Source organism: Lithobates pipiens, unplaced genomic scaffold (genome assembly GCF_037356315.1).
Source record: "Lithobates pipiens isolate NorthernLeopardFrog02 unplaced genomic scaffold, aLitPip1_a1.2 Scaffold_16, whole genome shotgun sequence".
Taxonomy (NCBI): Eukaryota; Metazoa; Chordata; class Amphibia; order Anura; family Ranidae; genus Lithobates; species Lithobates pipiens.
The window spans coordinates 173,276,220-173,302,933 of NW_027507748.1; the positions used below are offsets into that span (position 1 = coordinate 173,276,220).

The 26,714-nt window shown below is 39.9% G+C and overlaps 1 protein-coding gene across 1 annotated transcript in view; it reads left to right on the forward strand.

The window, feature by feature from the left end:
- The window catches only part of IL1RAPL1 (interleukin 1 receptor accessory protein like 1), a 1,840,350-nt gene that overhangs the window by 1,385,540 nt on the left and 428,096 nt on the right, over window positions 1-26,714 (forward strand). The window contains exon 6 of the mRNA XM_077480774.1: window positions 18,227-18,301. Within this exon, the coding sequence (XP_077336900.1) occupies window positions 18,227-18,301 (75 nt within the window). The remainder of the gene's footprint in view (window positions 1-18,226; window positions 18,302-26,714) is intronic.

Below are 26,714 nucleotides of genomic sequence, written 5' to 3' on the forward strand. Positions count from 1 at the left end.
ATATCATTACGAGAATAGCAAAGACATGCAGCTATATTATAGCTAGAACTGTCTTGAATAAAAAAGAAATATTTCAGGCATCAGATTGTGACCTTTTGCTAAACAAGCATTTCTTGTAATTGCCTGAGGCCACCAGATGTCATTAGTGTAATTGTCCAAACTATAACAGTTCAGCTATTGAAAAGATATGTCATATAATCATCATGAGTATGCAATTCAAAGAGTTTTGAACCATGCATTCACAAACAATCTCAACTGTGCAAGACTAGAATATATGAATGAAGGTACATACCTATCAAAAGGCAATGGTAACCCAACACACAAAGACATTTTTCAACCTGAAAATTCAGGTACTTTCGTTGATTGCATTAGCCACTTCAATACAGGGCACTTATACAGCTTCCTGCTCAGACCAATTTTCAGCTTTCAGTGCTGTCGCACTTTGAATGACAATTTGGGGGCATGCTACACTGTACTCAAACAAAATTGTTATAATTTTTTTTTCCCCACAAATAGAGCTTTCTTTTGGTGGTATTTGATCACCTCTGGGATTTTTATTTACTACTAAACAAATAAAAAAAGACTGAAAATTTGGGAAAAAAAACGTTTTTTCTTTCACTGATGGGCACTGATGGAGCTGCCCTAAAGGGAACTGATAAGGTGGCACTGATGGGTACCGATGAGGTGGCACTGATGAGGTGGCACTGATGGTCACCGATGATGGGCACTTATGTGGCACTGATGGGGCACTGATAGGCGGCACTGATGGGCACTGATAGGTGGCACCGATATGCAGCACTAATGGGCACTAAAAGGTGGCATGGATGGGCGTGGATGGGCACTGATAGGTGAAACATATGGGCACTGATAGGTGGCACAGATAGGCACTGATAGGCAGTACGGATGGGCACTGATAGGTGGCACCTATGGGCACTGATAGGTGGCAGGGGTGGGCATGGATGGGCACTGATAGGTGGCACTGTACACTAATAAATGTTACTGATGGATGCCAATTAGTGCCAAACAATAATGCCTGTCAATCAGTGATACCCATTGTGAGCCCAGATTGGCATCCATTGTGGGCACTGATTGGCATCCCTTGTGGGTTGAGGTGGCGTACCTGGTGGTGACTAGTGGTGGCATCCCTGGTGGTCATAGTGGCATCCCTGGTGGTCCAGTGTGGGCATCCCTGGGGGGAGCTGTGTGGATTATCGATCAGCACAGTCCCCACGTCAGAGGAGCAGCCGATCGGCTCTCCTCTACTCGTGTCTGACAGATCACTGGCTCTTCCTGTTCCTTCCTGTTTCATAGTGGCTGTTTTCACTGTTTTGCTGCTCTGCCACCCTCTGGTGCTCCTCTGGTCTTTCCCGTGAGTTTACCATAAAGCTGACCAAGGACCAGATGGTCTCCGGTCATCTCTATGACTTTCAGAGGACGGGCGTGATGTTATGATATCACGTCCAGCCCTGGCAGTTATAAACACTGCCGTGTATTCGGCTGGAAAGCCTGAGGTCGATTTTTTATTTTTTTTTGATCTTATAGATCCAACATCTCTCCATAAAGAGGACCTGTCATATCCAATTCCTATTACAAGGGATGTTTACACAATAGGAATAAAAGTGATCAAAAAGTAAAAACTTAAGGAAAGGTGTAAAAACCTTTTTTTAAATATAATAAATAATAATAATAATAATAATAATAATAAAAAAAATGGAAACCCCCCTCGTCCACATGTGCTCAGACACAGAAGCGAACGCATACGTGAGTCATGCTCGCATATGTAAATCACATTCACACCACAAATGTGAGGTATCGTCATGAACGTTAGAATAAGAGCAATATTTTTATCACTAGACCTCCTCTGTAACTCTAAACTGGTAACCTGTAATAAATGTTAAAGCATAGCCTATGGAGATTTTTAAGTACAAAAGTCTGGCGCCATTCCACGAGTGTGCGCAATTTTAAAGTATGACATGTTAGGCCGCGTACACACGGGCGGACTATCCGTCCAACTAAGTCCGTAAGACAATCCGACAGACAGTCCGTCCTACTTTTGAATGAACGGACTTGACCACACACGACGAACAGACAGTCCGCTGAAAGCTTGCACGATGACGTGTACAGCACGTACGACGGGACTAGAAATACGACGTCCAATACACTGCAATGCAACCTTCGGCCGTGTAAATCCTTTCTGAGCATGCGCCATACTTAGTCCGTCCAACTTGCCTACTCACGAGCGGACTGTCCGCTGAAACCAAGTTTGGACGGACAATATTACGGAAATTCCGAAAGGCTTAGTCCGCCAGACTGTCCGCTGAAAAAGTCAGCTGAAGCCCACACACGAGCGGATTGTCCGCTGAAACACGTTTCAGCGGACCAAGTCCGTCAGACAGTCCGCCCGTGTGTACGCGGCCTTAGACATCTATTTACTCTGTGTAGCATCATCTTTCACATTATACAAAAAAAATTGGGCTAACTTTAGTGTTTTTTTTATATATTTCTTTATATATGATTTTAAAAACAAACATGCATCTCATGAACATCTAACAAAAATTTCTCATAAAAAACTGTTCAATTAAGTGATAATACATTAAAAAAAATTCACGTGCAATGAGTGCCCACAAAAAAGTACAAAAAGCCACTGTGCTCTAGATTCTTCCTACAATATGACCAAGTAATTAAGTAATAGAAGCCTCTTCTATCTACCAATCATAAACGTATCATGGGACTACAGTACACCTCCTCCTCCAAGCATATTTCATAAACTGTTACTGTGTGATGCACTCACCAGATTTGCCAGCCCCTCAAGTTGATCAGTAGGTCTGCAATAGGTTTTTCATGCTGTTGTGGCCAAAGAAGTGATCCACTACTCTCCTTGAACTCCACATCAGGTGTACAGCCCCTTGCCTTCTACACCATCCAGTCTAACTCTTCCACCTCTACCACCAGAGAATACAGAATCAATAATCCAGCAATAGTGCAGTAACAAAACTGTGCACTTACATAAACAAGTGCCTATTACAGGAACTATTCCACACTTCCTGTTAGACCTGGGGGGTGCATACCATTCAGCAGAAGTGGTGCCACAGACATGAAGCCCCAACCATTGCTTTTCGTCTACTCTGGACATCATCAGGGACTGTCCTGAGGATGATCACAGTGTGAAAATGTATCAAAGGTGATTGAAGTAACAGTATCAAACTGTTATGTGTAAGGTCTTTGAAGAAGACACATGGATAATATTTGGGTAAGGATGAGAAAAGGTTTACTCTTAAACGATGTGAGTTTTTTTTTTTTTTTTACTGTGACAGTAAACATAACACAACAGACAGAATTATTGAAATTCTTAATGTCTCAAATCACACACACACACACACACACGCACACACACTAAGCTTGCTGGACCTGTGTCCTTTTCAATCTGATGGACTGTGCAACCATGTTTTCTAGACATGTGCACACTGAAATATTTTGTTTCGAAATTTCGTTTTCGTCCGAAAAATACATTTATTTTTTAGTTACTCCCGAAATTCGTTTTTATTTATTTAGTTTAGTTAAAAAATGCATTTGCCCCAAAATCCGAAATAATTAAGGTTTAATCTGTCATTGAAGGCTTATGGTGCCTGTCGAATGTTCTAAGAAGATTAGACGGAGCAGCTAAACTGTACGACACCGCAATCATACATTTCCGGTCAAATGTTCTGCCTACAAGCTATAGTAGAATTCTAATGTTGTATGACACTAGTAATAATTATATTTATTAATTATTATTACTAGTCAACCAACATTAGAATTCTTCTATAGTCTATGGGTGGAGCATTTGACCATAAATGTCCACTCGCAGCGACTACTTCGTAGAATCTTCATGTTGAATCTTCATGTTGAATCTTTTCTCTTTATGTCAAATAATGTTGGACTAATAGAGTAAGGTTAGGAATGTTCGACCTTTTTTGCTATTGTCTCTATAATATTGAACCTTTTTTTTCTATGTTAAATCTTTTCTCTCTATGTCGAATCTTTTCTCTCTATGTAGAATAATCTTGGACTAATAGAGCTAAGGTTAGGCACATTCGACCACAGGTTCAATGGACACAAATCGCTATTGTCAGCGTCATGTCGAATCTCTTATCTATATCGAACTGTTGTCACAACGAAAACAAAAATAAAGCATTTGTTTATGTCTGATCTTTCAGTTTTCAGATTCTGCAAGTTTGTAATCGTTTGTTAAAACGATAGCGAAAATACCCGAAATTCGGAACACAAATGCATTCGGACGGAAATGAATGCACATGTCTAATGTTTTCCATGTTTTCAGGTTTAGCTAGCATTGGCAGTGGCAGGGACAGGGACACACAGGAACAGTCCAAGCAGGGTTGTCTTGAACTTTTAATCAGCAAGGCAGCAGACAAACACAGTTTCCATGCAGGAGAGACTTGCACAACAAATCCATAGCATATAATATGAAAAACATCTTCTTATATGATCCACTAACTAAACTTGGATCAGTTCCAAAATAGCAGGTTGCCCCCACTCAATGGGTTCCACAAAACATACAGGAAACCCGTTTTACTGAACCTTTTTAGTGTTTGGAATGTTCTCTCAACAATCAGCCTTTTTGTACAGCAGAAAACACAAAGAGAGAAAGCCCTGAGCATCAGTCAACTCAGGGCTCAAAATGTAAAGTCCAGAGCTACTAGCCAGGCCTCAAGGGTTACTCGCAACCAGCTGCCCCACCAAACTCCTACCCTGCCCCACCCCTAATTCCGCCCTTAAACACGCCCTCATAAATTATCTCATGAAATGACACTTAAATGTTTTATGCAAAATTAAGTTATAAAAATAAATATTAACAACAACTTTGTCCATGCCCATCAATGTTACTTCACTCGTGTTCAAGGCAGCCTGCCTGTGTCCATCAATGCAGCTTATCTGTGTCCACTATACAGCCTGCCTGTGCCCTCTATGCATCCTATCTTTGTCTACTATGCAGCCTGTCTGTGTCCACTATGCAGCCTGCCTGTGTCCACTATGCAGCCTACCGGTGTCTACCATGCAGCCTGCCTGTGTCCACTATGAAGCCTGCTTGTGTCTACTATGCAGCCTGCCTGTGTCCACTATGCAGCCTGCCTGTGCCCAATATGCAGCTTATTTGTGTCCACTATGCAGCCTATCTGTGTCCACCATGAGGCCTACCTGTGCGGAGGAGAGGAAGAGGATTGTCAGCCGGAGGTTTAAAGCGCTGGGGAACACTGCTGGAACAGCTTTCATTTCAATTACTGTGTTCCCACAGCTCCCCATCACATACAGCCCCGCACCCTGGCCAAGGAACTTTGATACACGTCACATGTCCTGGGATTGGACTTTTGATCTGTCTATCAAAGTCCCGGGACCAGGAGGCAGGGCTGTATGTGACAGCGAGTGCGGGGTACACACAGCAATTGAAATGAAAGCCACTAGTGATGTTCCCCCATGCTCTGATCATCCACTTGGCTCTCCCCTCTCTCTTCCCCTCTGTGCTCGCTGGGAAAAGGACTCCCATTCAACCCACCTGCCGGAGGTGCCGGTGGTGCTTAGCCCCCGTCTAGGCAGTCCTTTCTCGCCAGCCCTCAAATTCCACTTGCAAAATGTGAGCAGGCGAGTGTGGGCTGAGTCAGCTGACATATATAAAGGCCCGTAGACAGCTGAGACTAATGAGGTCTGGCTACCAGGTAATATGTGGACTAGGGAATGAAGGCTTTATCCCACCCAAAATTCCAAATAGAGGATATCTTCAGCACTGATTAACCCTGGATAATTCCAAGAGTGCAGCAAAAAACTAAAATATACAAAAACAGAACTTAGAAACTAACAACATAGTACTATGTACTACATGGTATATGTATCTTAATCATTGCAATAATATTTTTTTCTGGAATTTTTTAACTGAGCAGTTTACCATTTTGAGGCACATTCTAAATTCCCATTATTACATGGTTCTTTTGGGTTTCAGGACTTGGAACAGAAACTTTGAGAAAACAAAACCTTTTCTACACAGTCTTATACCCTGGGATCCCTCACTATGGGGTTAGTTTGCCAAAGGCAAGTAGGCTTGAAACTTTGCAAGGGAAGTTTATGTAGCTTAGTGAATGAGGTAAAATGTCATGTTGCAAATAATACCTAATCACATGGAAATAAAAACAGTAGATACAAACATTATTTTTGCTTGTATATTATTTGATGATGGAAGTCAGTAGAGTGTCTCCTAATTCACTAACATAAGAGAAAAATCCATTGCAAAGTATACAGCATATTTGGTTATAGTAATTCAACCCCCATGTGTACAGTACACGAGAAGCCTCCTATGAGTTTAAATGTAATTTAGATACCATTCTTGATCCATGCAAGCACAGCTATCTATAAAACTAGGCAGCAGATAGAAATTATGTAAATTATTGCTTAGAGGTTATATTTATTGTTGTATTGTTTACCACATATTAGCTGTTATGTAAAATAGTGTCTTGAAGGTCATATTTACTGTTGCATTGTTTACCACCTTATATTAATAATGTATCAGTTATGATGAAAAAGGCATATATAAGCATGAAATGGCAAATATTCACTACTCCAGTTTTTCGGTAATTGGACATTATGTTTCTATAATGTTTTAGTTTGTAAAATAGTCTAAACTATCATGTATCTATAATATTCTGATAGTAAAGGATTAGAACACATTGGGGGTAATTTACAGAGACTGCACTTCCAAGTGCACTTTCAGTGCACTTGTAGTGCAAAGTGTATTTGCCTTTTGTAAATAACCCCCATTAAGTACAACTTAATCTACTAATAACACAGTTACTTATACCTTTAAGAGTTTGGCTTGTTAAAGCTTCCCATATCAAAAACTCATATATCTGATATGCATATAACATTTTCTATTCAATCTTTTTTTATTATTGTTGAACCGATTACACAGTATGCATAAATACAATAACACAAACTATAAATAAAGAATAGGTTAACCAGATTGTGTCACTAACAAAATAATGGTAGATAAACAACATATAAGGTCAAGGAAAGGTGCAAAGCCTCCAAAATATAACAGATTAGACTTAGGTAGAACCAGTAGAACAGTTACAATGTTGGATGTAAGCTTGTTGCCGGAAAGTTCCGATCATGTGTATGCTCCATTGAACACTTGATGTTAGACTTTCCACCAACAAATGTTGGCTTGCAGGTTCTCAAATTTTCCAGACTTTCTGACGGAAAATGTGCAATCGGATCGTGTTGTTGCAAAATCCGATCGTGTATGGGCTCCATCGGACTTTTTCCATCGGAATTTCCGACACACAAAGTTTGAGAGCTGGATCTAAAATTTTCCACCAACAAAATCCAATTGTATCAATTCCAATCATGCGTAGACAATTCCAACGGACAAATTGTCACGCATGCTCAGAATACATTACGAGATGAAAGCTACCACCCTCTTTATAGTCCCATCATACCTGTTTTACGTCACCTCGTTCTGAACAATCGGATTTCCCGACAACTTTCTGTGACCGTGTATATGCAAGACAAGTTTGGGCCAAAATCTGTTGGAAAAAACAAATCTCAAAATATCGTATTCCAGTGGTTGAGGATATGAAATAGAAAAGAGAAGTAGAAAAGAAAGTAGAAAGAGAGGAAGAGAGAGGCCAAGCGCTTCAAGTGGACCTAAGACCCTAACCATATTACTAGAAAAAAGATAAAGTATCAGGATTCAAGGAGAGACTCATAAAAAACAGGTGGGAGAAAATTATCCACCCAGGGTTGCCAGATTTTAAGATGCTTAGGGATTGTATCCTGTATGGTTGCTCCAATTTTACTGTGTATCATTGCTTGGGTAGAGTGGTAATTGCTAAAGATTCTTTAGTCACCATCACTTTTTAGCACAGCAAATATCAAAGGTATGGGCAGTGAGAAAGTAAGAACTAACAGTTATCTTTTACAGGAATGTCTTTTTACTATTTAATGTGGTTGCATATTAAAGCCTGCAGAGAAGGAGAGGCTACATCTATGGAATGCATAATATGTGCTTAAAATCAGTGGCATTGTATCAGTTATCGCCATCATCAAAGGACTCATAGTGATCATGGAATAGGATGTAACATATTAATGCAAGGCTTGTCGATGTTCATTGTATATTATCTGCTGGCACCTTTTGCAGGGTCCATTTACAAAGGCTAATTAAATTTAGCAATTAATTATCAATAGGTCTACAAAAAAAATACAATGGGATGTGATGCAAGTTTTAAAGACTGAATTAAATGAAGGTTTCTAAAAGTTCTAATTAGTGTTTAAACATAATGTCCACCACACTATGTAGAAGTGAACTGGGGAGATGAAGGGGAATAGAGATAAAAGAAATGTCTGTTTCAAAGTGATGCAAGAAATGTAATAGAAGCATACCACATCCACAATACATATTGAAAATGATATATACATGAGACCTAACTCATAGTTTATAAAATAATAGTTATACAGAAATTTCTCTGCATTCTGTTTTGTTTTTGGTCTCTGTAAAACTTGGGCAATCAAATCTTATAAAATAATACAAAATAGTTAATTCTCATTAAACAAAACCTGTGAATCAATGACAATGTGCAGAAAAGCTATCTATGCTGTAACCTTTACTGATATATATATATATATATATATATATATATATATATATATATATATATACAGTTGGGATCAAAAGTTTGGGCACCCTGGGTAAAAATGTGTATTAATGTGCATAACAAAGCCAAGGAAAGATGGAAAAATCTCCAAATTGCATCAAATTACAGATTAGACATTCTTATAATATGCCAAAAAAAAAGTTAGATTTTATTTCCATCATTTACACTTTCAAAATTACAGAAAACAAAAAAATGGTGTCTGCAAAAGTTTGGGCACCCTGCAGAATTTATAGCATGCACTGGCCCCTTTGCAAACCTGAGACCTGCCCGTGTCATGGATTGTTCTCAATCATCGTCTGGGAAGACCAGGTGATGTCAATCTTAAAATGTCAGGTCACCTTGAGGCGAGGTGACAGGTGCACACCGTAGGGATCAGGAGTGCACCACAAGGTTGTGGACCCTATGGCTGACTGCTGCAGACGGGGGACAGATCCCACTGGGGTTAGAGCGTAATATTCCCTGGGGCGCGGAGTCTAAGAGCCAGCAGGTGTTCACCAGCGCCTCTAGTGGTGAGGATGGACTTAGCTGCAACTGGCTCCAGGTTGCGACCCCCAGGGTCCCCCAGCTCACAACCACAGTAGGCAACAGGATAGGGATGGTGAGGGACAAAGCCACGGTCGGGGCCACAAGCAGACAAGAATAGTCGGGTACACGCCAAAAGGTCAGGATCACAGGCAAACAGGGATAGTCAAGACACGCCAAAGTCGGTAACGGAAAACAGAAGCAGAGCACACGGCAGGAAACAGGAAGCTAACACACAAAGGAATACACAATGGTTGATCAGCCCTGATGGCCTGCAGTACACAGGTTAATATAGGGCTCCCTGATAGGGCCTGGGGTGGAGCCATGCTTAGAGGAGAGGTTATAAAAACCACCAGGTGGAAGTGGCTGACCTCTTATTCTGAAGACATGAGGGAAGGTAAGCAAACACAGGAAGATCACTGCATAACCATGACATAAAAGTTTTAAATGGCCAGACTCATCTGACCTTGCCTCAACAATCAGCACCATGGGTTCTTCTAAGCAGTTGTCTAGAAAACTGAAACTGAAAATAGTTGACGCTCACAAAGCTGGAGAAGGCTATAAGAAGATAGCAAAGCATTTTCAGATGTCAATATCCTCTGTTCGGAATGTAATTAAGAAATGGCAGTCATCAGGAACAGTGGAAGTTAAAGCAAGATCTGGAAGACCAAGAAAAATATCAGACAGAACAGCTCACAGGATTGTGAGAAAAGCAATTCAAAACCCACGTTTGACTGCACGATTCCTCCAGAAAGATCTGGCAGACACTGGCGTTGTGGTACACTATTCCACTATAAAGAGATACTTGTACAAATATGGTCTTCATGGAAGAGTCATCAGAAGAAAACCTTTTCTACGTCCTCACCACAAAAATCAGCGTTTGAACTTTGCAAATGAACATATAGACAAGCCTGAGGCATTTTGGAAACAAGTTCTGTGGACCGATGAGGTTAAAATAGAACTTTTTGGCCGGAATGAGCAAAGGTACGCTTGGAGAAGAAAGGGCACAGAATTTAATGAAAAGAACCTCTGTCCAACTGTTAAGCATGGGGGTGGCTCAATCATGCTTTGGGGTTGTATTGCAGCCAGTGGCACAGGGAACATTTCACGAGTAGAAGGAAAAATGGATTCAATAAAATTTCAGAAAATTTTAGATGGTAACTTGATGCCATCTGTGAAAAAGCTGAAGTTAAAGAGAGGATGGCTTCTACAAATGGATAATGATCCTAAACACACCTCAAAATCCACAGGGGATTACATCAAGAGGCGTAAACTGAAGGTTTTGCCATGGCCTTCACAATCTCCTGACCTCAACATTATTGAAAATCTATGGATAGACCTTAAGAGCAGTGCGTGACAGACAGCCCAGAAATCTCAAAGAACTGGAACACTTTTGTAAGGAAGAATGGGCAAAGATACCTCAAACAAGAATTGAAAGACTTTACATGAAGATGGCGTAGGCTATAAGAAGACTGCCAATACCCTGAAACTGAGCTGCAGCATGGTGACCAAAATCATACAGTGGTTTAACTGGACAGGTTCCACTCAGAACAGGCCTCTCCATGGTCGATCAAAGAAGTTGAGTGCACGTGCTCAGCATCATATACAGAGGTTGTCTTTGGGAAATATACATATTAGTGCTGCCAGCATTGCTGCAGAGGTCAAAGTGGTGGGGGGTCAGCCTGTCAGTGCTCAGACCATACGCCGCACGCTGCATCAAATTGGTCTGCATGGCTGTCATCCCAGAAGGAAGACTCTTCTTAAGCTGATGCACAAGTAATCCCGCAGTTTGCTGAAGATAAGTAGACTAAGGACTTGGATTACTGGAACCATGTCCTGTGGTCTGATGAGACCAAGCTAAATGTATTTAGTTCAGATGGTGTCAAGCGTGTGTGGCAGCAACCAGGTGAAGAGTTCAAAGACAAGTGTGTCTTGCCTGCAGTCAAGCATGGTGGTGGGAGTGTCATGGTCTGGGGCCACATGAGTGCTGTTGGCACTGGGGAGCTACAGTTCATTAGGGAAACCATGAATTCCAACATTTACTGTGACATACTGAAGCAGAGCATGATCCCCTCCCTTTGGAAACTGGGTTGCAGGGCAGTATTCTACCATGATAACGACCCCAAACACACCTCCGAGATGACCACTGCCTTGCTAAAGTACCTGAGGGTAAAGGCGATGGACAGGCAAAGCATGTCTCCAGACCTAACCCCTATTGAGCATCTGTGGGGCATCCTCAAACGGAAGGTGGAGGAGCGCAAGGTCTCTAACATCCACCAGCTCCATGATGTCATCATAGAGGAGTGGAAGTGGCAACTTGTGAAGCTCTGGTGAACTCCATGACCAAGAGGGTTAAGACAGTGCTGGAAAATAAAGGTGGCCACACCATATCTATCTATCTATCTATATGTATATATATATATATATATATATATATATATATATATATATATATATATATACATATATATATATATATATAGCATCCCAGTCTTAGTCCTTAAGATTCAATTTTAAAAAATTTTTTTAAGATTCAAGATTCAATTTTGAGTTGGCCCACCCTTTGCAGCTATAACAGCTTCAACTCTTCTGGGCTGTCCACAAGGTTTAGGCGTGTGTCCAGAAGCACATTTGCAAGGTCAGGCACTGATGTCAGACAAAGTCTCCACTCTAATTCATCCCAAAGGTGTTCTATCAGGTTGAGGTAGAAAATCTATGCAGGCCAGACAAGTTCCTCCACCTCAAACTCGCTCATCCACACAATATTGCCAAAAGTATTGGGCCATAACCCCCCCTCCACCAAATGATTTGGTGGAGGGGGGTTATGGTGTGGGGTTAATCTTCAGAGGTTAGGATTGGCCCCTTAGTTCCAGTAAAGGGAACTCTGAAGGCATCAGCATACCAAGACATTTTGGAAAATGTCATGTTCCCAACGTTGTGGGAAGAGTTTGGGGATCGCTCCTTCCTGTTCCAACATGACTGCACACCAGTGCAAAAAGCATGGTCCATAAAGACATGGATGAGTGATTTTGGAGTGAAGGAAATTGAATGGCCTGCCCAGAGGCACACACTTAAACCTTGTGGACAGCCTTCCCAGACAAATTGAAGCTGTGATAGCTGCAAAGGTTGGGCTAATATTGAACACGCCTGGGATGCCATTAAAGTTTATTTGCATGTAAAGGCAGGAGTCCCAATACGTTTGGCAATATAGTGTACATATACCACTCTATATATATATATATATATATATATATATATATATATATATATATATATATATATATATATATATATATATATATATATATAAACACAGTATCACAGTATATACAGAGAGAGAGATCGAAAGAGAAAGAGATGCTCCAATACTCAGATTTGTCACTATCATGCTCATTTTAGCATTTAATTTGTGTGCATCTACATTGCCATAAATACAAGTTATATTCAGAACCAGATGGGTATAATAAGAGTGTTTTTAGGCTTAACTAACTATTAGGTATACAGCAGATCTTGAAGGATTACCGTATATACTCGAGTATAAGCCGAGTTTTTCAGTCCACTTTTTGGGCTGAAAAAAGCCGCCTCGGCTTATACTCGAGTCACTGAAAATTTGCCCGAGCTGGAGGAGAAAAAGGGGCGGGGCCATGTCGCTGGCTGACGCTGGTGAATGGCCTGTCAGTTTGCCGGTCAGCACAATCCCCTCATCTTTCGATTCCCTTCGTTATATTTTTTTTTTTTCCTTCGATGTGCTCTATGTCTGCAGCGGGGAGGGGACTCTTTCCTCTGTTTCGGGCGCGGAGGAATACAGCCTCTGCACCCGCTCCGCAGACCGCACATCGTTACTGCAGTGGGGGGACTCTTTCTTTTATTTCGGGCGCGGAGGAATCTCTGCACGCGCTCCGCACACCACACAGTATTAGCATAGGATACTGTGTGCTGCGGAGTGATATGCCCAATCCCCTCTCTCTCTCTCTACACAGGACTACCATAGAAAGAAGCAGAGAGAGCAGGGGCCGGGCAATCCAGTGTAAGGAAGTAAAGGTGAGGTGAATTCACGAGGCATACGATAAATAATGGAAAAAAAAAAAACCTGCTTTTGTCTCATACTGTGTCATACTGTCATACTGTAGATACTGTAGATTAGGAAGTAAAGGAAGTAAAGGTGAGGTGAATTCACGAGGCATACGATAAATAATGGAAAAAAAAAAACCTGCTTTTGTCTCATACTGTGTCATACTGTCATACTGTAGATACTGTAGATTAGAATCCTGTAATTTTTTTGTACCGTAATTGTTTTTTTAAAATCTTTAAAAAAAAATTTAAAATCTTAAGCAATTTTGTACGGTACTTAAAGGCTGGGTTCACACTGCAGAGGTTACGAGAACCGGATGTGATTCGCACTGCACTGCAGTGCAAATCACATGCGGTCTCTGTGCGATGCGAGTTCAGCCATACAGATAGTATGGCTGAATTGGCATCGCACGTGGCCCAAACTCACACAGGACCCTTTTTTTGGTCCGCAGCAGAATCGGATCGCATGGGTGTTCACACCATGCGATCCGATTCCTGTCCGAGTTTGCAGATCGCACTGCGATATGCGAACTGATCTGGGGGTGTCATTAACATTTCATTGACACTCCCAGCAGTTCGCATAGGGCAGTGTGAAGTGCCGCTGGGAGGTATGCGATGCGGGAACCCGCCGCGGATTTGCGGTGTTCCCGCATCGCTGCAGTGTGAACCCAGCCTTTTTAAACATAATTTTAATAATTGCACTTTAGGCTGGGTTCACACTGCAGCGGGAACGCCGTGAATCCGCAGTGTTTTCCCGCATCGCATACCTCCCAGCGGCACTTCACACTGCACTATGCGAACTGCTGGGAGTGTCAATGAAATGTTAATGACACCCCCAGATCAGTTCGCATATCGCAGTGCGATCTGCAAACTCGGACAGGAATCGGATCGCATGGTGTGAACACCCATGCGATCCGATTCTGCTGCGGACCAAAAAAGGGTCCTGTGTGAGTTTGGGCCACGTGCGATGCCAATTCAGCCATACTATCTGTATGGATGAACTCGCATCGCACAGAGACCGCATGTGATTTGCACTGCAGTGGACCACATCTGAAGAAATCGTGGCGAGGCGCCGCAAAAAAAATGTGTCTAATGTGTTATCCAGAGCATTATTACAATGGCTACTGTATATTTATTGGGCAGGCTGTATACCGGTATGTGTCTAATGTGTTATCCAGAGCATTATTACAATGGCTACTGTATATTTATTGGGCAGGCTGTATACCGGTATGTGTCTAATGTGTTATCCAGAGCATTATTACAATGGCTACTGTATATTTATTGGGCAGGCTGTATACCGGTATGTGTCTAATGTGTTATCCAGAGCATTATTACAATGGCTACTGTATATTTATTGGGCAGGCTGTATACCGGTATGTGTCTAATGTGTTATCCAGAGCATTATTACAATGGCTACTGTATATTTATTGGGCAGGCTGTATACCGGTATGTGTCTAATGTGTTATCCAGAGCATTATTACAATGGCTACTGTATATTTATTGGGCAGGCTGTATACCGGTATGTGTCTAATGTGTTATCCAGAGCATTATTACAATGGCTACTGTATATTTATTGGGCAGGCTGTATACCGGTATGTGTCTAATGTGTTATCCAGAGCATTATTACAATGGCTACTGTATATTTATTGGGCAGGCTGTATACCGGTATGTGTCTAATGTGTTATCCAGAGCATTATTACAATGGCTACTGTATATTTAATGGACACAGGCAGGCTGGACGGTATATTTAATGGACACAGGCAGGCTGGACGGTATATTTAATGGACACAGGCAGGCTGGACGGTATATTTAATGGACACAGGCAGGCTGTATATTTAATGGGCACAGGCAGGACACTGGTAGAATGTACGGTACCGTATATTATGAGCCCTAACACAGGCTGCTCTATGCAAACAGTCATGTCATCACTTTCTGTAATATCAGCCTGCATTAGGCCTCAAAAGGTACCCAAACAAGTCTTTTTTTTTTTTATCCTGTTAGAAATGGATCCCAACACTTCTACCGGTAATCCTGGACCAAAAGAAAAACGCAGGTCATTCGAAGCTGGTTTCAAACTTAAGGTTGTGTCAAGAGCAGAAGAAAGCAATAACAGTATTGCAAGTAGGGAATTTTGTGTTGATGAAAAACAAGTGAGGGAATGGCGGAAAAAGAAAGCTGACTTGGAAAAGATTCCAAAGGCAAAAAAAGCTCAACGTGGTTTAACAACTTCATATGGGGCTCTAGAGACTGAATTGCATAAATGGGTTATGGAGTGTCGTCAAAATGGTTACTGCGTAACACGCATGGGAATTCGCTTACGTGCCCTTCAGATGGCTAAAGATGACAAATTAAAAGCACCAGGCATTGAAAAATTTGTTGCGTCAGCAGGATGGTGTACCCGCTTCATGAATAGGTTTGCCCTATGTTTGCGGCAAAGAACAAAGATTTCACAGAAGTTGCCAAAAGACCTTGATGAAAAAGTGATGTCATTCCATTCATTCATCATAAAACAAAGAAGGATCCATAACTATGACCTGGGAGATATTGGAAATATGGATGAAACACCGATGACCTTTGATCTTCCAAGCAACAGAACTGTGGCAAGTTTGGGAGACAAAACTATTTTTCTCAGAACCACAGGAAATGAAAAAAATCATTTCACAGTTGTTCTGTCATGTTTGGCTAATGGAACAAAGCTGCGGCCTGTCATTATTTTTAAAAGAAAGACCTTGCCTAAAAAGGTCAAATTCCCACCACGAATTACAGTGCGCGCACATGTGAAAGGCTGGATGGATGAAGACGGAACAAAAAAATGGCTGGAAGAAATTTGGAAAGAACGACCAGGAGCAGCCTTAAAGAAAAAACCATCATTGCTAGTTTGGGATATGTTCAGAGCCCACACATCTGATGGCATAAAAGAAATGGCAAAATCTTCTCAAGTTACTTTGGCCGTTATTCCAGGTGGGCTTACATCTGTATTGCAACCGCTAGATGTGTGTTTAAATAAACCTTTTAAAGACCGTGTGAGAAAGATGTGGCATGAATGGATGTCATCTGGTCAAGCCCGACTGACAAAAGGTGGAAATCTGATGAAGCCCGACATAGAATTGATAGCAAAGTGGGTTCGTGATGCATGGGAAGAGATTCCGGAGGACATGGTGCAACGCGCCTTCAAGAAATGTGGCATTAGTAATGCTATGGATGGCAGTGAAGACAGCGCTTTGTATGAGAACGACAGCAGTGATAGTGATGACTGCGAACTCAGTGATGATGACAATGTCTACGCTGATAATCTCACACCAGCTAATGCTGAAGCTCTGTTTGGACATACAGATGATGAGGAATCCAGTTTTGAAGGATTTTAACTCTTGTGTTTTAGCTTGGTTGCTGAATGAGCTAAGGTTTTTGTACTTTTAAAGTTATTGTTGATACCATATTGTTTTATTGACCCTCTTTACACTTTTATATTTTTTTACAGAGATAGTTTACTGTTTTTCTTTGAAATAAATATTCAAAAACATTATTGGTATCTATTTTTATTTTTGAAATTTACCGGTAGCTGCTGCATTTCCCACCCTAGGCTTATACTCGAGTCAATAACTTTTTCCAGTTTTTTGTGGTAAAAGTAGGTGCCTCGGCTTATATTCGGGTCGGCCTATACTCGAGTATATACGGTACTGTCAACTCCATTCATTTCCATGAAGCATGGTTTTGGTCCATGCATGTACACTCATGCTAGTTAAGAGCCAGTAGAAAAAAAACTTTTTTGTGCTTACTGATACTTGGAGTTCACTGATATCTGATATTTAATGCATAAGCTGGGCAGACAGCTACAGTATTTCTTTGATATAACTGTAAAATAAGATCAACTTCAATGTTCTCTCTTGAAATCATGTTCTTTCCTGTGTGCTGTGTATTAATGAGCATACAGATAGTATAATTATGCATTATACATTTTTCTCCCTGACTGCATAAGTATATTTAAAGTGCATATGTGGAATTCTACCATTCCCATTAGTACAATAAAAATATAAGAAGGTTTGAAGGGAAAAAGTACAGTAAAAGTGTGACAAATGTGAATAAGTATTTATAAAAAAAAAAATGCTGATTGCACACTTACACATACACACTCACGCACACACACACACACAAAACACAATGCTTAGGTTGTTATTTCTCCAGTAAATACAACATCAAACATTTTTCTTCATTGCTGGGAATTGACAACTTTGAACATGCAATAAATCAGATCCACGCTTACAACAATATTTAGGTTTGTTTTTTTACATTAGGATCTAAGACCAATAAGTTATGTCTATAATACATTAATTACACTATTATTGATAATGGTACATTTAGTAAGCCAAAGATGTTCTTTTTTTTATACTAAATTGAACTTTAGGGCAAAATCACCACAGAAACCAATACATCAATTGTTTTCAATGTTGAATAGAAAGGGAAAATCATACCTAGATTTGAGCTTTTATAATCCATAATAAAAAAATGTTTTGCCAAAAAATGACCTAACCAGACATCGGACGTATGTGTAGAGGTTTTTCTATTGAAATTCCTTCCTCCCATTGCTGATGTTGTTCAATAAAAATGTTTTATTTATTTCTAGTATTATTAAGTAAACCTTACTGGAACACGTATCCCCAAACTGAAGATTTTTCCTTACCTCATGCCATGATGACAATTCTAAAATGTAGGGTTTCCGCTTACTTTATTACACCAGAGCAAATAAAGTCCTGTGGAGTTGTAGACCACAATGAGACTGAGAGTGTGTTACCATGCTCCACTCTTTTAGAAAAAAAAGCTTAGCTTTTAAATTCCATTCAAATAGTTTTTTTTTGTGCTATTTTAGGTATTTTGGATATGGACCTAAATCTAAAGTCAATGAAAAGATGTTTAACATTTATACTTTTTTTTTTCAGCTCCACTAACAGATAAACCACCAAAGTTACTCCAGCCTTTGGAAAATAAATTAACAATTCAAGAAGCTCAAATAGGTAAGAAAGCATAAATTTTTATTTTTTATATTAAAAAATACATTTTAGTGTCATTTCAGAAGTCATTATTTAGGACACTTTTCAGAACATTTCCTATTCAATGTTTTTTTTTTTTTTTTTTTTTGTAAAACATTAAATTAAAATTAGAGAGACTAACTTTTAAGTACATATTTTTTCGCTTTGCAAAATGTTTCATTGTTAATATCTAAAGGAGAATGAAACTTCTTTCCCATTTGAAAAATGGAACAAACTACAATTGGAAACCTCATCATAAAAGATAAATGGGCAGATTTTCAAAGCAACTTGAACTGATAACGTACTTGTAAATTCTTTGTTTAAATTAACTTTGCTTTCAGAAACATCTTTGACAAATAGGCATGTCTTTTCTTTCTTATTATTTTTACATTGGAGAAATGCATTTTAATGTTGTAATTGGTAATGGTAAGATCACAGTATTGTCTTCTGTTTCTGAATTTTAGAGGATAGCAATTAAACTTATTCCCATTAATACCTTATTTAAAAAAACATATTATGAATAAAATGATAGTGTTAACGGACAACGTGAACACACAGTATATGCTTGGAAATAAAATTGAAATATTATTCTGAGTTTTTTTTTTGTTCATAACTCTAGTCCTTTGGTGACCAAATTATGTGTTGTTTTTATTGTGGCAGTTATTTTTACTAGTTTATCCTTCAGCAAATCACCCTCATATTGTGTTTTCATCCTCACGATTTTTCATACTGGGTCATTATTTTTGATGATCAAATTATGTGTGGTTTTTATTAGGGCAGGGTATTTTGGTGTCATCAAAATGTTCATCCTTTCACAAAATATATTACAGTTGAATTAGGAAACATTAATTTCCAGAAGGTACTACAAAAAGCTTAGGCCACCCTTATCCATACAACTAAAATGAAGGCACTGAAAAACAGATCGGTAGACCCCCAAGCATATGTGTTTTTTTTTACGTAAATAATTTCTTTGAAAATCAGATGGCACAATCCTGCTGGTCTGTTTCATATTTCTAAAGCTGTGGCCTGGAAAGAATGATCACTATTAGTCATATGACACTGGATGTTGATGATTTATTCTTCAAAGCACTTAGTGATAAGGACTTAGTGATAAGGAGATTTAGTATACTGTCATTAAACCTCTTTGGATAGAGTAAAAAGCCATAGAGGTGCTGGTGGCATTGGAAGGTTTCCCCTCTAGTGCACATTCCAAGCTGTAGTTACTTAGTTGTGACCAGTGATTTGGACATCACATTCTGATTTAGTTTTAGTTATAGTTATTTGACTAAAACGCCATTTTCGTTTTTGTCGTATTTTAGTCTTTTGACTAAAATGTCAATTTAGTTTTAGTTGTATTTTAGTCATCTATATTGTTTTAGTTTTATTCGTATTTTAGTCGACTACAATCTCCAGTACATTTTAGTCGACTAAAATCGAATGGATTTTGTTTAATTTGAATGCATTATTTAAGCATTTCTTTAGAATTGCCAAACTCATTATACTCATTATATACTTCTGAAGTAAAAAACGAATAACATATTGCTTTGATCATGCACTACAGACACAGATTTTGCTGTGGCGATATATAAAATCTATATATATATACCGTATTTATCGGCGTATAACACTCGCCGGCGTATAACACGCACCCCAAGTTTAGGAGGGAATTTTAAGGAAAAAAACTTTTAGGAGGGAAGTTTAAGGGAAAAAAAAACTTACATTTATATGCCCATCAGTGTCATCTGCAGCCTTGTCCACCATCGCAGTCTTATGCAGCCTTGTCCACCATTGCAGCCTTATGCAGCCTTGTCCACCATTGCAGCCTTTTCCCCCATTGCAGCCTTATGCAGCCTTGTCCACCAGTGCAGTCTTGTCCCCCATTGTAGTCTTATGCAGTCTTGCCCCCCATTGCAGTCTTGTCCCCCATTGCAGCCGTGTCCCCCATTGCAGCCGTGTCCCCCATTGCAGCCGTGTCCCCCATTTCAGCCGTGTCTATTTTATTTTTTAAAAATGCAGCCGAGATACAGAGCCGGATGTGTATCTCGGCGGCGTGCGGTAGTTCTCGGCGGGCCTCCGCCCGCCTTCGGCCGAAAGCTTCCGAGAACGGCCAAAAGCTGCCAAGAAAAGCCGAAGGCGGCCGAAAGTCGCCTTGAAGAGCCGAAGGCAGCTGAAAGCCACCCAGAGGCTCAGAATTTCGGGGGATCAGCGTATAACACGCACCCACGATTTTCCCCTGCTTTTAAGGGGAAAAAAGTGTGTGTTATACGCCGATAAATACGGTATATCTCTGTATATATATATATAATTGTGCATAATAATAATAATAATAATAATAATAATAATATTAATAATATAGATATATATCTATATATAAAATCTAATGGGTTTAGTTAAATTTGAATGCATTATTTGCATTTCTTTAGATATATAACGTCTTTATATATAATTTTATATATATATATATATATATATATATATATATATATATATATATGTAGATATATAGATATATATCATATATATATATATATATATATTTGTGTAGTATAATAATAATAATAATAATAATAATAATATAGCCATATATCTATATATCTATCGATCTATCTATCTATCTATCTATCTATCTATCTATCTATCTAGGTTGATAGATAGATAGATAGAACTTTTTTGGCAGTAAATTTTTCATTGTGTGCATTTTTTTTTTCTTTTACATGTCTTTAGAGAATTGTAGGATTTAGTGGTTAGGCAAGGTTGAAGGTTTATTTCATTTCCCTTCTTATTTTTTGTTACTTTATATTATTGCGCTGCAGTCAGCACTGCAAAAAAAAAATATATAGATTTTTTTTTTTTGCAGTGCGAACTACAGCGCAATAATATAAAGTAACAAAAAATAACAAGGGAAATGAAATAAACCTTCAACATTGCCTAACCACTAAATCCTACAATTCTCTAAAGATATGTAAATAAAAAAAAATGCTCACAATGAAACATTTACTGCAAAAAAAGTTGCTGAGATTACTAAGCCAAAGCTCCTGCATTTAAAATGAACAATCAAAGAAAAAGTAGCTGAACGGCCGATCACTGAATACACACCTTTTTTGTTTGTGGCTAAAAGATGTAAAAAAATCCACAACTGTCACATCATGGTTGTAGTTAGTACAGAAGAAAATGCTGCACTTAAAAACCAGAGCCTAAGTTAATGATGTAAATTCTAATGATCACTTTCCCTTGAGGCCTCAGAAAACTATTTATACTGCACAAGCAGGTTTGGAGTATGTGATCTGTCATAAAGAACGTCGCAATGATATACCTGCACTTTTAATTTCACAACTTCTGGCATTCTATCTCGCTTTCAATTTTGCAGTTGTCTGTAACACCAAGGTTGAAAGTGTCTGTAATGACAGTGTTTTCATACCGAAGCATCTAAACAGTATTTGTGCAAGTGAAAGTTAGCTGTTAAATGAAAACAGCAGTATATAGAGAATGTGATATCCTCTTGAGGACTGTGCAAAAAAGCTGTGCTTTTTAAAAGCTAAACATGGCAAACATCTTAGTTTTATGCCAGAGAATACGCCAAATGTTTTAAAATACTGTGTTTATTTCTGAACAACTTGAAGGAACGCGTAAACCTTTTTAGGTATTATTATTATAGTCATAATTCTATGATTTTAAAAAAATCACACATGACCAGCCCCAAAGCTACCCAGCTCATATGACATTGTCTCCTTTAACCACTTAAGCCCCGGACCATTTGGCTGGCCAAAGACCAGAGCACTTTTTGCAATTCGGCACTGCGTCGCTTTAACTGACAGTTGAGCAGTCGTGCGACGTGGCTCCCAAACAAAATTGAGGTCCTTTTTGCCCACTATATATATAATATAATATAATAGAGCTTTCTTTTGGTGGTATTTGATCACCTCTGCGTTCTTGAAAAAAACACATTATATTTTACTTAATAAATATCCCCAAAAAATATATAATTTTTTTCCTCAGTTTAGGCAAATATGTATTCTTCTACATATTTTTGGTTAAAAAAAAATCACAATACGCATTTATTGATTGGTTTGTGCAAAAGTTATAGCGTCTACAAAACGGTGTATAGTTTTATGAAATTTTTATTAATATTTTTTGTAATGGCGGCGATCTGCAATTTTTATCATGACTGCGTCATTATGGCGGACAGAAAATGGACACTTTTGGCGTGATTTTGGGACCATTCACGTTTACACAGCGATCAGTGCAATTAAAAATGCACTGATTACTGTGTAAATGTGATGGGCAGTGAAGGGGTTAACCACTAGGTGGCACTGTAGGGATTAAGTGTGTCCTAGGGAGTGATTCTAACTGTGGGAGGAGGTGCTGTGTGTGACACGTCACTGTTCCCGATTACAGGTCATTAGGCAGAACGGGGAGATGCTTGTTTACATTAGCATTTTCCCTTCTTCCTCTCCGTGAGATGATCGCTGGTATCCCTGTGGACAGCGAGTCCACAGGACCCGTCATCACGCTCATGGAGCTTGCGGCGGTTAAAGGGCAATGTACAGGTGATTCTGCCTGTATTTGCCCTTCTGCTGCAGTATATGTGCGTGAAGTGGTTGGAAAGCGGTTAAAAATAACAGATTTGCTAGATTTTAACCAGGTAAAAAAAAAAGGAAAAAGCTAAAAAAAAAAAAAATAGAGCCACACCTGTGAATTGTTGAGCTGCAATTTTAAAACATTTAGTTTTTTTGGCTTCATACCGTTTTAAGTAACAATCTCTTACAAGCTACTCAGCTTTTCCAAACAATTTTGGAAAGTCTGTGTTCTACATTTAATCTAAAAGAGAAATTAAATACATTTTCTGCATGTAGAGTATTGAGTACAGTCAACAGAACTTAGTCCTTCACTATCATTTGTTCAGTACAGAGACACACAACGCTTTCAGAGTGATTGTTTATGTTGATTTGTCAGAACATTGGCTTATATTGCTAGTAAAAGTAGCTAACAGTTCCAAGAAGCCTTTTTACAACCCATGGGAGTCTGTTGTATGGTGGCAAAAAGAGGGAGGCAGATGTGTGTTTCAAAAATGAGATAGGAGACAAAGCATCGTCTTTCTCTCAGATTTGTCATTGACTAAGTGTTGGTTTTTGTTTTTTTGTCAGCACAAAGAAGTGTGCTGAAAGAGGATATAAAATGCTCTACTATGACACATTTTTGCATGCAGTTACATGTGTTGAGTGTTTGCATTTAAAACAAATTGTGCATTTTAAGCATGGTTTAAGAGACATTGCAGAAAAAAAGTGTAAATAAACACAGTTTAAGAAAGTACAGTTCTAATATTTGCCAGTATCCTCTCCTACTTTCAACCAATCTTCATTTTCTTTCAGAGCTACAGCAGCTTTGAACTGTGGGGATATTGTGAGCAGGGGAGGAACCACAACATGCATGTTGGGTAAAGACAATTATACCAGTGGTTATAGCCCTTCAACAAAACAAATATTGGCTGAAATTATGTATTTATACATATATACCGTACGCACAGGCGTTTAACACGCACCCTAACTTTAAGAGATACGTTTCAGGAAAAAAACTTTCCACAACCCTCTGCACAGTACACATCTCCCTGCATAGTACACAGCTCCCTGCACAGTACACAGACCCCCTGCACAGTACACAGACCCCTGAACAGTACACAGGCCCCCTGAACAGTACACAGACCCCCTGCACAGTACACAGCCCCCTGCACAGTACACAGACCCCCTGCACAGTACACAGACCCCCTGCACAGTGCACAGCCCCCCGCACAGTACACAGACCCCCTTCTCAGTATGCAGCCCCCTGCACAGTACACAGATTCCCTGAACAGTACACAGCCCCCTGCACAGTACACAGACCCCCTGCACAGTACACAGGCCCCCTGCACATTACACAGATCCCTTGCACAGTACACAGCCCCCTGCATATTAAGCAGCCTCCTGCACAGTATACAGACCCCCTGCACAGTACATAGCCCCCTGCACAGTACACTGACCCCCTGAACAGTACACAGGCCCCTTGCACAGTACACAGCCCCTGCACACTATGCAGCCCCCTTGCATAGTAGACAGCCCCCCTGCACAGTGCGCAACCCCCTGCACAGTACACCAACCCCCTGCACAGTACACAGACCCCTTGCACAGTACACAGCCCCTGCACAATATGCAGCCCGCTTGCATAGTAGACAGCCCTATGCACAGTACGCAGCCCCATGCACAGTACACAGACCCCCTTCAAAGTACATAGACCCCTGTACATTACACAGACCCCCTGCACAGTACACCAACCCCTTTCCCTGCACATCATTCAGCCCCTTTTCATTATAAAGCTCCCCCCCCAGTCTCCTGGGACAGCACTACCAGCATACTCTAAAGTTGAGAAAAACATCACTGTCCGCCCCTTCTCATACACAACTCCTCATGTGTCACTCTCAATGTAAATCAAAGCTTCTAAATACCTCAATTATTGCCACTCTTTCATGGACCTGGTGATGTGATTGCTCTCCTCTGATGTTTCATTGACGTGAAAGGACGTGAGGAAAGCGGTCACAAAGAGTGGCGTTAACTGAGGTATTTAAGGGGTTTGATTTACATTAAGAGTGACACAGGAGGAGCAGTGTATGAGAAGGGGCTGGCAGTAATGTTTTCTTAACTTTAAAGTATGCTGGCAATCCTGTCCCAGGGCCAGGAGAGGAGGGGCAGCTGGCCTGACACCCCCCCCCCCCCAATGTGTAGCACCTGGGGCGGACCGCCTGATCCCCGCCCCCCCATTGGTAAAAAAAACCCTCTATTTTTAGGGGGAAAAAGTATGTGTTATACACCGATAAATACATTACTTACCTATACTGTGTTTATATACTCTTTTTAGGATTGTGGGCTGATTTATTAAAGGGAAATAGACTGTTCACTTTCCAAGATCATTTTTACTTTGCAAAAAATAAAACAAATTCCCTTAGCTTAGTGAATGTGGTGAAAATGCAGTTTGTAAAAAATAACCAATCATGTACAAGGATAATAAACAATTATTTTATTTGCAAGTGATTTGATGGTGTGTTCTGCATTCAATATTCTAAGGGAATATCCCCATGCATTGTGAAAAGTGAACAGCCTATTTGTCTTTAGTAAATCAACCCCTTTAATGGTGTTAGTATCCATTTTCTAAAGGCAATCGGGCATTCTGTAGTGCACAGACAGGGTCAGGATACCTTAACCACTTCAGCCCCAGAAGATTTTACCCCCTTCCTGTACTTTTTACAATTTGGAACTGTGTCATTTTAATTGACAACTGCACAGTCATGCAATACTGTACCCAAATTAAATTTGCGTCCTTTTTTCCCACAAATAGAGTTTTCTTTTGGTGGTATTTGATAACCTCTGTGGTTTTATTTTTTGTGCTATAAACAAAAAAAAAGTGACAATTGCGACAATTAAAACAAAATATATTTTTTACTTTTTGCTATAGTAAATAGCCTCAAAAATGATTTTAAAAAAACAAAATTCTTCTTCATTTTAGGCCAATATATATTCTTCTACATATTTTTGGTAAAAAAATCGCATTTATGCTTTAAGCACTTTTATGGAATTTTTTCTTCTTTGCTAGTAATACTGTACTGCGGCATTGCGGCATTGCGGCATTGCGGCGTACAGATCGGACACAAATTTTTGGGACCTTTGACATTTATACAGCGATCAGTGCTATAAAAATGAACTGATTATTGAGTAAATGTCACTGGTAGGGAAGGGGTTAACACTAGGGGGTGATCAAGGAGTTAAAGGTGTGTCCTCTGTTTGTATTCTAACTGTGGGGGGAGGAGACATATCACTGTTCCTACTTACTATTATATACTATATGTTTCCTCTCCCCTGACTGAACAGGGATTTACACACACAAATCCCCATGCTGGCTCTCTCATGGGTGGCCAGCGGCAATTGTGTCCGCTGGTCATGCCCAAACGGGTTCCCTGCTGTGCAGCCTCCAACAGCTCTTAAGAGGAACAACATGCCAATACATTGTTTTACCCAGCAGAGCCATTCTGCCAATGTATATTTGGGTGGAACTCCACTTTATCCTCCCTGGTGGTATTCCTGAGTTTGACTCAGGGTGAGATTTAATCACCATAAGCGGTATTCCCAAGCCAGACTCTGGATTACATCACTGGATCCATGTAAGGGTTACTTACCTTGTCCCCTGGATCCAGCGATGTCTCCACACTGTGATCAGTGAGCCGTCGTGTCTTGCTCGAGCTGTCACAGTACTGGGCTCAGTTCCCTGTGAGCATTGCGACGCACAGGGACAGAGTTCGGCGCCAAATTCAAAAAGTAAAAAACACAGTATAGATACTGTATACTGTAATCTTACAGATTACAATACTGTATCAAAT